The 13,615-nt window shown below is 42.5% G+C and overlaps 1 protein-coding gene across 13 annotated transcripts in view; it reads right to left on the bottom strand.

Annotated features, from left to right (window-relative positions):
- Positions 1 to 13,615, bottom strand: part of fto (FTO alpha-ketoglutarate dependent dioxygenase) — a 255,315-nt gene that overhangs the window by 177,418 nt on the left and 64,282 nt on the right. For all 13 annotated transcript variants that reach the window (XR_009787382.1, XM_061765574.1, XM_061765576.1 and 10 more), the window contains exons 4-6: positions 11,470 to 11,592; positions 1,139 to 1,218; positions 411 to 554 (exon numbers count right to left, since the gene is read on the bottom strand). Coding sequence is in view for 12 of the 13 variants with exons in the window: in XM_061765574.1 (XP_061621558.1) it covers positions 411 to 554; positions 1,139 to 1,218; positions 11,470 to 11,592 (347 nt within the window). In the remaining variant the exon portion in view is untranslated. The remainder of the gene's footprint in view (positions 1 to 410; positions 555 to 1,138; positions 1,219 to 11,469; positions 11,593 to 13,615) is intronic.

The following is a 13,615-nucleotide window of genomic DNA, read 5'->3' as shown; positions in this document are numbered from 1 at the left end:
TGCATGTGGGCGCATGCTCGCGCCCCCACACACACACACACACACACACACACACACACACACACTCACACGCACGCACACACGCGCGCATACACACGCGCGCACTCAAAATCATGTGCAAACAAACAACGTACGTCACTCAGACAGCTTTAGTGAGTTATTTTCCAATCTATATTTTATGAGTAAAACAGATGTATTTTATGCTTGCTATTAATTTTGACAACTTTGAAGTGTTCTGTTTTCACTTGGACTTCAAAAACGAGTCTTATTTCCCCTGGCCTAAACAGTCTCCTTTGATTCCGTGTGGTAAAAAAACACAGGTGACATTGGCAGCTTTTCAATCATATGAAAATGTGACACTCCTTCCACTGCTGTGATGTGATGCAGGGGTCACTACAAAAGACACACACCTCGTTGTGGATCTCCTCGCAGTGTTGCATGGTGGCGGGCCTCAGGGTCAACAGGCTGTGGGAGCCGGTCTCAGGGTCCGTGTGCAGGTTGGACAGGGCCTCCTGGCACTGTGACTGGATGTAGGTCAGAGTCCCAGTGGAACACTGATGGAGGGGAAAAGGAACAGAAACAGTGTGATGCTCGAAGATGATGACCCTGGGTAGCACTGCTGGCTTATGAAAGGTTGTCAAGGTTATACAAGGGACAAATTCTCATTAAAGGGGACATACAGTATAATGAAAACAAAAATAATTTTTAATTTTTTGTATACAAATAGTTGGGTCTCTGAAGTGCCTGCTCAACCATCAAGTGTGAAATAAATCATTTTGTGGGGGGTTATCCGCCTATATCTGAAAATGTCAAGGGGGGGAAAAAAATGGAAAAAAAATAAAATAAAAATCCACAAATACGTGACTCTGCGGCCGCTGAACCACGAGTATGCAGGATATATAAAATATTCTCATGATTATATGAGATTGTGGTACTGCAACAATAGAAAGATAAAAAGCTAATAATAGCTAATATTGGGGAAAAACAAGACAGTATTGTGAAAATGTTCCATGACTGGGAAAATGTGAAATAATTGTTTGTATGTTCTTGTTTCCTACAAACACAGTGAAGCCTTTTCTGATTTTATTTTAAGGGTAGGTTGGAAGGTGGGGAGGGTAACATTGAGGGTTTGCCTCACCTCTGCCACCCTGTGGGTAGAGCTGAAGCGAGCAGTGTCTCCGGGGAGGACGCAGTGCTGGTGGGTGCTGTTCAGGTTATCTGGAAAAGAGAAAAAAAAATAAGTTAAAGACACCAAGGAAAAGTGCAAGGAAAGGAAATATAAATGTTGTGGTTTTAAATCATTCAATTCAAGAAATGGACATTTGAAAATATCAAGTATGTAGTAAGTGTCAAAAGGAACCCCGTGAATGAACTTTGTGTATTTGATTTTCTTTGGCTTCTTGTAGTATTTTGCACCACTTACGTCTATATTACTTAGGTTTTATAATGGTAACAGTTTGAAATAATAAATAAAATATGAAAAACACACTTTACAAGGTATTCCTCAGTTCTTACGCTCGAGCTCACACAGTTCTCCAAATAAGAGGCAAAGCGTACTTCATTTTCTTTCCAGTCATTTCCAGTTGAGGTTTACAGTAAAACTTACACATAAAACAAAAGAAAAGGAAACATTGTATATTTAAACAACAAAATGTTCAACCAAAGCATACAGTCGTGCTCACCATTATTGGCACCCCTTTATTTTTTGCCTAACCTGTATAATATCTTAATAAATAAATGGAACGGTACCAAACTTATATCATCAGGATCTTTTAATTGTAGAAGCAAAGTAATTTAACAAAGAAAAAAACAGTCCACTTTATCCTTTTCAATCATTCCTGTGTGCTTTTGGATGTGTGCTTTGGGCCTTTGTCTTGCTGGAGGACCCATTATCTTTGCCTCAAACCACTTACACTGGGTAAGACATTTCACTCCAAAATCTCTTGGTAATTTTCATATTTCACGATACCTGTGATACAGTAAAGGCCTCCAGTACCAGATTTAGCAGGGCAGTCCCACAGCATTATGGATCCTCCACCATGCTTGACTGTTGGCAGGGTGTTCTTTTCCTTACAGGCTTCATTGCACTGTCTATAAACATACTGTTTGTGTACATAGCTAAAAAGCTATTTTGGTTTTATCTGTCCATAAAATATTGTTTATCATTTGGATCAAACACAAATTCTCTATAGAAAAATGTAGTTCCACTTGATTCATTTTCTTCAGGAGATATTCCACATTTAGTTTTAACTTCATGGGTGCCAATAATGGTGATCACGTCTGTATAATTAAAGTCTGCTAGCTTCATTCTAACATGTCGTGCAAAATGCCCTCGACTGGCTAATGGAAAGTAGCATACTGGAGATGTTTCAAACTGTCAAACAACTGCTACTTCAACACACATAGAGCAGCAACACTTACAAATACAGCATACAACAATACTTCCATCCATCCGTTTTATGTACCGCTTATCCTCATTAAGGTAGCTGGAGCCGTCCCAGCTGACTTTGGGCATGAGACACCCTGGACTGGTCGCCATCCTATCACAGGGCGTACATACAGCAATACTCACAGGCACATACTCTCGCGGTTCTGTGGGAACAACGACTATCACCAGAGCTCACTTGGGGTCTGCTAATATTAAGAGATAATTCTGCAAACGGTTACATACAGAGTAGAGTTTTGCAAAGTGGAAAACGCTGTTGAGTGTGGTCCCAAAGTTCAGAAACACATAGAACAAAATGTACATTATACCTGCATCAATGTGGGCACAATCTTTGGGTATCATGCGACAGACTGTGTTGGGCAAGCGGAGCCGTACTGTGGTTTCTTAATTAGCAAACAATACCAGATCACGCTCAATCTGTCGGAAACGCCAGAGCCATACCGACAAACATTTGTCCAATATCGCGGGAGCTTTACGAAGAGGCCTTACTGCTGTTTCCCGCCTATCCCGCCATGTGTTTCTTGTGAGTATAGATGTTCCTCGGCGCTGCCGTTATTTGCCTCATAGACCAATAATTAATTTAGCCACGACAGGGCTGTCGATGACGGCACGTGTGTATTTACACTCGCCTGGAGCAGGGAGTACACCATCTAATGCCTGCGATTTGAAAGTCAAACAGCTGAGCACTTTGGGAAGAGGATATTATTGTTTGGTAGGAACGGAAAAAGCTAGGAAAAAGACAGCGACAAAGAAAACAACTTCGCCATTTTTTTCCCTCCCTCACTCTAAAGAGATTGTGACGGATTAGGTACCCAGGCGGAATTACTCGACGTCTTTAAAACTGTTTATATACAATAACAAATTATCTCCATCAATCTGCTCTTTTCTTGGCACGCCGGATGCGTCTGCGGCATCAGGAGGGGAGTTGAGGCAAACTCAATAACTGTAATAAGTATTTATCTTTCTTTCAACCCGTGCGCCTGCTGCCACTTGTCCTCCTTTTCCAGATAGCAGGCTTTTAAATATATTGGGTCAACTCATGTCTGCGCCCCCCACCCCCTCCCCTGTGCATTGGGAGCTGGGAATCTGATTATCGAACAGGCCCGGTGTCAAGACTTGCATTGTTCCTTCTTTAACTACCGAAATTCCATTTGGGTGGAGATGATGGTGATTCAATTTGCCTCCAGCGGCTAAGACATTAGCATTTGAAAAGAGGCCACCGGGAGACAAATAGTGCCAGAAAGGCATCGTGGTGTCTGTTGTACCTTCAGTCTATCCGTCCATCCGGCCATTCATTTTCGACAGTATAGCGATTGTCCTCGTTAGGGTCATGGGTGGTCTGGAGCCTATCCCACCTGACTTTGGGCGAGAGGAGGGTTACACCCTGGACTGGTCGCCAGTCAATACTAGGGCTGGTATAGAAAAACAATAATTCACACTCACAATAAGACCTATGGACAAATTAAGAGTCTTCAATGAACCAAACATTTATGTTATTGGAATATGAGTGGAAGCCGAACAGGGTTTGAAATACCCAGTATCGCGTCGCAAAATGTGACGTAAAATGGTATTTACGATGCATTCCACAATTTCCATCTCTAAAATATGCAATGCAAGTTTTCAGTAAGTAAAACCTTTTTCAAAGTGGTCAGCATCTCTCAAAACAAAGACCGTTTATTTCGCTGATTGGTACAGAGCTGTCAAATGTTGAAATGAAATAAACACTGTGTTGTAAAAACAAACAAGCAAAAGGTAAAGTCTACATTGAACAGTCGCCCAACCTCCCTGCTGTTCGGGTATTACCAGTGAATGCTTGGTGCACGCTATTTTGTTACTACACCTGGCTACTGAGCCTTTAAAGCAAAAGTTATCGTTGCATCCGGTGTCAACGCATTTTGAGTCACTAATATTCGTCTCCATGGCACCGGATCCGCTAAACCTACATGTATTGCCACGGGGAAGATGGAAAAGTCTTGCTAATCGCTAAGCTATCGTAACATGGAATCGCCAAACACAGAAATAAATGATATGGTGATACAGTACTTGTCACATAGGTCTGGCTGGAACCGCATTTTCGCGGAGACTAAGCAACTTTGATCAACAAAATAACAGGCCAATCTCTGGAGTTAAAAATACACAATACACGGACATACAGGATTCTGTCTGAACGAGAAATTAATTGGTACGTCACTGCACACGTACTTGAGAATGGGGGCAAGGTTAAAAGATAAAAATTAAATTATAATTTTTAATAAATATTTGTATTTGAGAGATAAAGACAAAAACAGTCACTGAGCAAGAAAGGGTTGCTAGTTATCTGGTAATGCCGATACAAATTATTATTATTTTTTTTTTTTGACAATTGTGCAAAAAGATACAGAGTCCTCTAGCACTTAGAGCAGTCCGAATGACTAATATAACAATAGTCCAGTGCAATGACCATTGTGCAAAGGGCGCCGAGACTTCAAGCGAGTAGTGCGATAATTTGGGACAATGTTGATTGTGCAAATGTTGCAGATACTCCTCAATCAGAGTGCAAATGGAGCAGATGCTACTCTGGCATGAGTGGCCAGTATTGGTCAACAACAGATAGTGTAGCGTGGCGAGACTAATACACTGAGTGCACGAGTAATATATAATTGGCCCAACAGAAATGTGACCAAAAAATTGACAGCATGTTGCAATGGAATTGTAAGTTAGCTGTTTAAGAAGTTGATTGCAAGAGGGAAGAAGCTGTTGGAATGTCTACTAGTTCTAGTTTGCATTGATCGGTAGCGCCTACCTGAGGGAAGGAGCCGGAAGAGCCGGTGACCGGGATGTGGAGGGTCCGAGAGGATTTTGCACGCTCTTGTCTTAGTTCTGGCAGCGTGCATGTCCTCAAGGGTGGGTAGGGGGGGGGTACCGACAATCCTTTCAGCAGTTTTGATTGTCCGTTGCAGTCGGAGTTGGTCCTTTTTTGTAGCAACACCAAACCAGGCTGTGATGGAAGAACACATGACTGATTCAATGACCGCTGTGTAGAACTGCCTCAGCAGCTCCTGTGGCAGGCCGTGCTTTCTCAGAAGCCGCATGAAGTACATCCTCTGCTGGGCCTTTTTGAGGATGGAGTTGATGTTGATCGCCCACTTCAGGTCCTGAGAGACTGTAATTCCCAGGAACTTGAAGGTCTCGACGGTTGACACAAGGCAGCTGGACAGCGTGAGGGGCAGCTGTGGCGAAGGATGCCTCATGAAGTCCACGATCATCTCTACAGTCTTGAGCGTGTTCAGCTCCAGGTTGTGTCGGCCGCACCACAGCTCCAGCCGCTCCACTTCCTGTCGATATGCAGACTCGTCACCGTCCTTGATGAGGCCGATGACAGTGGTGTCATCTGCAAACTTCAGGAGTTTGACAGCCGGGTGTGTTGAGGTGCAGTCATTCGTGTAGAGAGAGAAGAGCAGCGGAGAGAGGACACAACCCTGGGGCGCCCCAGTGCTGATGCTGCGTGTGGATGAGGTGGCCTCCCCCAGCTTCACCTGCTGTGTCCTGCCCGTCAGGAAGCTGTAAATCCACTGGCAGATGGCAGGCGAGACGCTGAGCTGGAGAAGCTTGAAGGAAAGGAGTTTGGGGATGATGGTGTTGAACGCTGAGCTGAAGTCCACGAACAGGATCCTCGCGTAGGTCCCTGCACTGTTGAGGTGTTCTAGGATGAAGTGCAGTCCTATGTTGTCCCATCATCCGCAGACCTGTTCGCTCGGTAGGCAAACTCTAGGGGGTCCAGCAGGGGACCTGTGAAGCTCTTGAGGTGGTCCAGCACAAGACGTTCAAAGGACTTCATGACCACAGATATCAAGGCGACAGGCCTGTAGTCATTTAGACCCGGGATTGTAGGTTTCTTGGGGACTGGAATGATGGTGGAGCATTTGAAACAGGATGGTACTTCGCACAGTTCCAGAGATCTATTGAAGATCGGTGTGGAGACTGGAGCGAGCTGGTCCGCGCTAACTTTGAGGCAGGATGGGGACACATGGTCTGGGCCTGCCGCTTTGTTAATCTGTTGTTTGAGTCTCACATCCTGTTCGTGGATGGTTAACGCAGAAGTCAGAGGTGTGATTGTAGTCAGTGGTGCGCCCGGGTGGGTGTGGGGTGTGAATGTGTCCTTTTCAAATCTGCAGTAGAAGGTATTCAAGTTGTTGTCTAGTGTGCTATTGTTCTCAGCTTGGGAGGATCGTCGCTTGTAATTTGTCAGCGATTGGCATGCATGCCAGTCGTTAGCGCTAAACTGTGTTTCCAACTTTGCTGCATAGTTCCTCTTTGCAATGTTAATTTCTTTAGTCATCTGGTTTCTAGCTCGATTATACAGGGCCCTGTCCCCGCTTTGATATGCGTCCTCCTTAGCTTGGCGAAGTTGCTTAAGTTTGGCAGTGAACCACGGCATGTTGTTGTTGAAAGTGCGAAATGACTTTTTTGGTACACAAACCCCTTCACAGAAACTGATATAGGATGTGACAGTGTCCGTATATTCATCCAGGCTGCTGGCTCAATTTTCAAAGACTCTCCAGTCTCTGCAGTCTAAACAGCTTTGCAGTCTACACAGCTTTGTCAATTTCATTAACTTGTTCGGCGAGCATTAGCAGTGTGGCGTTCGTGTTAGCTTGAGGCGGAATGTATACACCGGCGAGAATGAATGATGCAAACTCACGTGGCGAGTAGAATGGCTTACAGTTCAAAAACAGCGACTCCAAATGCGGGCTGCAGTGTGTGCTGAGCTCCGTGACGTCCGTGCATCAGTTTCCGTTGATAGAGAAGCATATCCCGCCGCCTTTTGTTTTCCCCGATGATTACATGTCGCGGTCTGCCCTGTGAAGATGGAAGCCGGGAAGCATGACGGCGCCATCAGGTACAGCGTCACAAAGCCAAGTCTCCGTAAAGCACATAGCGAGCGGAACGTCCGAAGTCTTTACTGGTCTTTATCAGAAGATGAAGCTCGTCCATTTTGTTGGGTAGGGAGCGTAGATTTGCAAGGTAGATGGAAAGAAACCCCAGTCTGTATCCTCTCTTGCGGAGTGTCACCTGGATGCCGGCTCGCTTCCCTCTGTGGCGGCGCCGCCTCCGGCTCCATGCGCCAAAGATCGCATTCGCTCCTCCGGTGAGTAACTCAGGGAAAAAAACTGAATGGATTTGCGAAAGTTGGTGAAAGAAAGTCCAGAGTAGCCTCCTTGATGGTTAGCAAGTCTCCCCTTGTGTAAGTGAGTCGTGTAATGTCTCCAAAGACGAACGAAAAACACAGAAACAAAAAAAATACTAGAGCGCGCGTAACCGAGGCGATCACACGGGGAGGGGCCATCTTCGCATGCAAGTGAGGACATGAAGTACATTGAACAAAATAGAAAATTTTTTCATATACAGTGGGTACGGAAAGTTTTCAGAACCCCTTAAATGTTTCCCTCTTTGTTATATTGCAGCCATTTGTTAAAATCATTTAAGTTCATTTTCTACTCATTAATTTACACACATCACCCCATATTGTCAGAAAAAAAACGTAATTGTTGAAATTTTTACTGATTTATTAAAAAAGAAAAACTGAAATATCACACAGTCATAAGTATTCAGACCCTTTGCTATGACACTCATATATTTAACTCGGGTGCTGTCCATTTCTTCTGATCATCCTTAAAATGGTTCTACATTGGAGTCCAGCTGTGTTTTATTATACTGATTGGACTTGATTCGGAAAGCCACACCCCTGTCTATATAAGACTTTGCAGCTCACAGTGCATGTCAGAGCAAATGAGAATCATGAGGTCAAAGGAACTACCTGAAGAGCTCAGAGACAGAATTCTGGCAAGGCACAGATCTGGCCAAGGTTACAAAAAAGCATGCAAAGTCCACACAGGAAGGTTGGAACTAAGATTCAAATCCCAAACCTGACTGTGAGGCAGATGTACTAACCACTCATCGACAGTGCTTCACTATGGGATTATTATAATGCACAAAACAACCCAATACCATCAGGTTTTAGAGAAACATGCAGAAACCACCGACATTAGCACTCCTCCCCCAAGGCCAAACAATCCTCAACATGTTAGTCTGACTTGGTCCCAATATAAGTGGACTGTAACACCAAAAAAGTGACAATACATTCCTGTGGTCACACCTTCTTTCACATCCCAGGAAAATTTGTATACCATTACTTCCTCAAAGAGAGGCACTCCAGCAGACACCTTGATGAGCTCTCCTTTTTCATAAGTACTATGAGGTGGCTGTAATTACCTTTACTATAACGTGTTGTGTTACACAATCACAGCAATGGATAATTGGTCATAGATTAATTTACCATGCATGTTTATAGAATGTGAGAAGAAGCCGGAGTGCCCGGAGAAAACCCAACACAAGCACAGGGAGAACATGCAACGTTCTCATAAGAGGGACAGAGCTGAGATTCGAATCCAGAACCTCTCAACTCTGAGCCAGACGTCTTAACTGCTTCTTCCCATCCTGCCCAGTTTTTGTCTAAAACCAGGGGAAAAACTACTTATTTTATTGTGGTTTGCTAAGACGTCATACAAAACACACCAACAGTAATTCTTACACTGATAGCAAACAAGCCTTGTCTCGAATGAAAAAGCACTGGTAACCTTTGCATGTGTAGCTCGTGCCAAGTACTTAATTCAGGTGGGCCGACAAAGCAACAGACGGCTGAGGCCCCCTTGCGCGAGCCACTATCGGCGCGCAGCAGTCGGGGCCTCCCAAGGGCGTGCTCACCGAGCGGAGCATAAATCCCCCACTGATCCGCGACAGTCAAGTCCCATTAGAACGGTCTGCGCAACGGCCCATCACTCCATTATCGGGCCCGGGCCTGAAACTGACGGTTCTATTGTAAATCTCACTGCCGCTAAAAGGAGGTCGGCTTCAAGCACTGTCAAGATGAATATGAGGGACAGGCTGCAGTGCCCTCAGAAGAACAAAATTCAGTGTCTTCAAGCAGTCAAGGATTTATTGAAACTACTGGTATATATATTTCCTGCTTGTCAAAAAAATGACAGATATCTGTCACGGACTGTTTGTAACATTACCAAATTTCATTGCCTTACTGACGCAAATAGTGGCCAGGGGTGTTTATTTCCTCAAACGTAAGCATCTATAAGAATGTAGTATGTATGTGTGTGTGTGTGTGTGTGTGTGTTTTGTTATAATATAGTGTTTAACAACTGTATGGGACCAGTACCCAATGTGAGGTTTATTCTACAGCTGCTCTAAATAAATAGTATTGGTAATTGCCAACATATTGCTTCTGTAAGGGTTAATAATCAGTGTGTAGAATCTCTTTAATTGAAGTTATATCTGTAATACTAAAATATCATTATTATTGTTGTCCATGAATTTTGATGTACAAAAAAATTGGGGAAAAAATGGAAAACAAATGATTATTTCTTGATTAAGATGTCAAATTATTGTAAAACTATTAAGCATTGATTAATTATTTGTATTCCTTTTTTGTTTACTGTTACTCATTTGTGGCTCAGTTTGAAATTCCTCAAACTTTAATTGAAGATGGTAAACATCGAGAGTGAACATTAAAGCAATTCAATGATGTCTAGTGGTCTCATTGTGACAGATGGTCTAATACATCTGCTAAGCACTGAATGTCAAGTGAGTTAACTTAAAACAATAAAAATGACTATTAAAAATGGTACAAATCAAGGCAGAGTGAGCTTAATTTAGCTGAGAGGTGAGTTAAGTTGGGGCTGCTAATTTTGGTTAACAATGGAGTTTAAATGTGCCTGTGCTAGCAATATTGTCTATGAATGAGGTAATTACAGTAGCTACCCATTTTATTTTCTTGATGGGGCAAAAATGAACTCTCTATTTGAAGGAGGTACATTTGTCTTATATGAATGAAATACCAAGCGACTATTTGATGAATGGCCAGCTAACTATTGCAAGGTCTTCATGAAACATCACTATATTTCAGAGAAACCAATCCATTTTACTGAAGTTAGAAGGTTTCACCAACTGTTCTTTATTTTTCTCAAGCTGCTGCACCACCCCAGAAGTCCTGTGGTACCCTTGCAGGGGTCCTTTGAAAATTAAACAATGCATGAATGTATTTCACTGGCAAATATTAAGATAGACTCCATCCATCCATCCATCCCGACAGTAAGTATACTAGTAGATGTACATTTTAGATTCGTCAACAGGTGTGAATGTGAATGGTTGTTTGTCTATATGTGCCATGTGATTGACTGGTGACCAATCAAGGACAACCTCACACCCAAAAGTCAATTTGTCCTCATTAGGGGTACAGACTGGCTGGAGCCCATTCCAGGTGACTTTGGGAAAGAGGTGGGTACACACTTATAGTAAATGGTCGCCTGGCAATCACAGCTTTTATGAGTGTTCAATGAGCTTTTTGGGCGAAAAGCTGGAGTACCCAGAGAAATCCATGCAAGCAACGGAGAACATGCTGGAGTCGAGATTCAAACCTGATGCAGATATTCTAACCACTAGGTCACCATGCTGCTAGTCAGCATATTTTTATTTATATTTTATATTTTATTTTTCAGCAAATATTTTTAACCCAGAAAATATAAGTTGTTTTCATTGCACATTTTGTCATGAGAACAGAAAGAAGTTAGTATTGTCTTTGTTGACTAGATAATAATCAGTGTGAATGTGTTTACTACCCAATATACCAATATGACCTGAGCCTTAAAAAACATTTTACACCCTGAAACTTTCAGTCCATCTGTCTGGCTTCACCAAATAGCATTTTCCTAACCTCAGCTAATGCACTCAATTTCATGGAAACTTAACAGGCTCTGCAGTGGCTCCCACACACATTCACGAGCCATCAGATCACTTTCACCGGCAGTGAAGTTTAAATGGCGAGAATAGAACAAAAAATGAGTGAATTACATGGTCATGGCTGCTAGTATAGGAGATCATCAGGGAGTGAACGCTTGAAAAACTGAACCCCCCCCCAAAAAAAAGGTTTCAAATGTGGCTGCATGGTGCATGTGTGTGTTGTTTTGATTTAGTACCTCTCATATAATAGCAGTCCCCAGACTGGAGGGGCAGCGTTAGGCCAGGTGTGTGGATGTCCCAGGCCACCTTAAGCCCAATCCTCCAGCTCGCCTTCTCGCCGCCGCCTTCACTGCTCTCGCCTGTCAATCACAACACGGCCCACCGTGAGGACACTCACGAATGCTCACATTTCAAGCAGTGAAAAGTGCCCAACCTGAAATCTAAACATTTATGCAGCCTGGTGTTTTATTGTGTTAGAGTAGCTGTTTTAGATGTGGTGTGAATCAAAATACTATGATCATTTAAAAGTAAAGCACAGCCAATAAATCAAGTGAGGGCTACCACTCAGGGTTCAAATTCAAGTCACATTTTTAGATTATATTACAATTTAACAACTTAAAGCCCCAAAGGCCAAAGTTTGAGTTAAAGTGCATTTTTATTTGGTGAATCTTGGAGATGGAAATTACATAAAAAAGTAGCAAAAGTTGTAAGAACTGTGCAATTTTATTTTTTACACAATGTGACAAAAGTTTCATGCTCAAAAAGGATTATCTTCCTCAAAAAACATGCATTTTATCCAATTTTATCCAATTTAGTGTATTAGAATGCTCCAGATTGTAGTAGTACTTATGAGGCTCTTTCAGAATGGTGCAAATGACTGTTTCCTCATTAGACCACAGATATAAAATAAATATATCAAAAATACAATTTTTCAACATATCCCTAACAACTTCTTATATTTTTGTTGAAGAAGAAAGTGTTCTTATGTAATTTCCTGCCAGAACATAGTGATTGATTCAAGAAATTAATCATTTACTTCTGCTGACAATTTGGCCAGGGTATGAATAATTCTAGGCTTAAATATTTTACACATAACACGTAACATACAGTATGTGATTATGGCCACTGTTCAGTAAAATGCATGCGACTCCTTTTGGAAGTTTGTTTGTTTTAATCTGAAAAATGAGAAAAAAAAGATACATTTTTATTGAACAATGACATCATGCTATTAAAAAAAACACACAAACATCTGTTTCATCAAATTGAAATTGTTTTTTTCATGTGTATACCCATTTTTTAATGTATGTTCAATCTGATTGCTTTTAAATAAATCCACTTCAAACACTATTTAAGCACTACATCCATAATGCATCCACTTTTGCAATCTTAAAAATCTACATTGACATACCTCAGAAATTCAAGCAGACTGCAACATACACATCTTTGTCTCGAGAAAGTAGGAATTACTTAGCAGTATGTGTTGTGGGTTAATCCTAGCTGTCTGCACAAGATCGTTATGCTATCATTAGGGTGTGCAATAGGACACTGTTGGATAAAAGCCTTGGCTTGATGTTGCTCAATGAGTGTTATTGGATGGCGGCTAGGCGATGATGTTGCTGTTTCCGTTCACAGGAAGCGCCTGCACTGTTCTCCCCTCTCCTCGCTGTTCTTACGACGGCAGGCTCAGAAAATAAGATTTAGCCTGGCTGGCCGACACCCTTCAGTATGAATCGATACTAAAGTCTTTCCGGGCCTCTTTGCCCCGCAGCTGCCTTTTCCTTTTTGCTCAGCACGGATAAATAGTAACTTAATTTCCCGCCATTGTGCTCTGAGAGCCTGGTAATGACAGAAATCCCTAAGGCCTCAGCAATGGTGGAATATCAGCCTCTGTGTGGGTTAAAAAACAGCCACAGCAGATTCCTATGGATCTTCGACAGTAGCACGGTTCCCTTAGGCGACCAGCCGTCTGAACAAGAAACCTTATGGTTAAAAGAGTTGAATTTCTTCAGCTTGTTCCTGGGAACACTCGGAGTCAACCACCGGAATAACACTTTGGTCAGACTTTGGTCTATGTAGTCTGGAAGAGACATAGCTACAAATTGTGGCGAGGTGTTTGGCCGCAATGTTTTGATGGTCTAAGTTGAAATGGCCCGTGGCAAATAGTTGAGGCAGAACGGTCCAGCAGGTGTTTCTGCTTACGACACCCGTGTGAAGGAAAACCACATGTGGGCCATGTTTGACGTCGCACCTGATTCATTTGCTCACACCTGTACTGTATCTCCAGTGATGGTCATCATTTTCCTTTTAGACTCATGCAATTGTGAAGTCAATAGCTATTCAAGTGACATTCTTAAAGATTTATTTAAAGACTGGCTGGCTGAA

This window comes from Phyllopteryx taeniolatus, chromosome 2, assembly GCF_024500385.1.
Source record: "Phyllopteryx taeniolatus isolate TA_2022b chromosome 2, UOR_Ptae_1.2, whole genome shotgun sequence".
NCBI lineage: Eukaryota > Metazoa > Chordata > Actinopteri > Syngnathiformes > Syngnathidae > Phyllopteryx > Phyllopteryx taeniolatus.
This window is presented reverse-complemented; position numbering and strand designations above follow the sequence as displayed.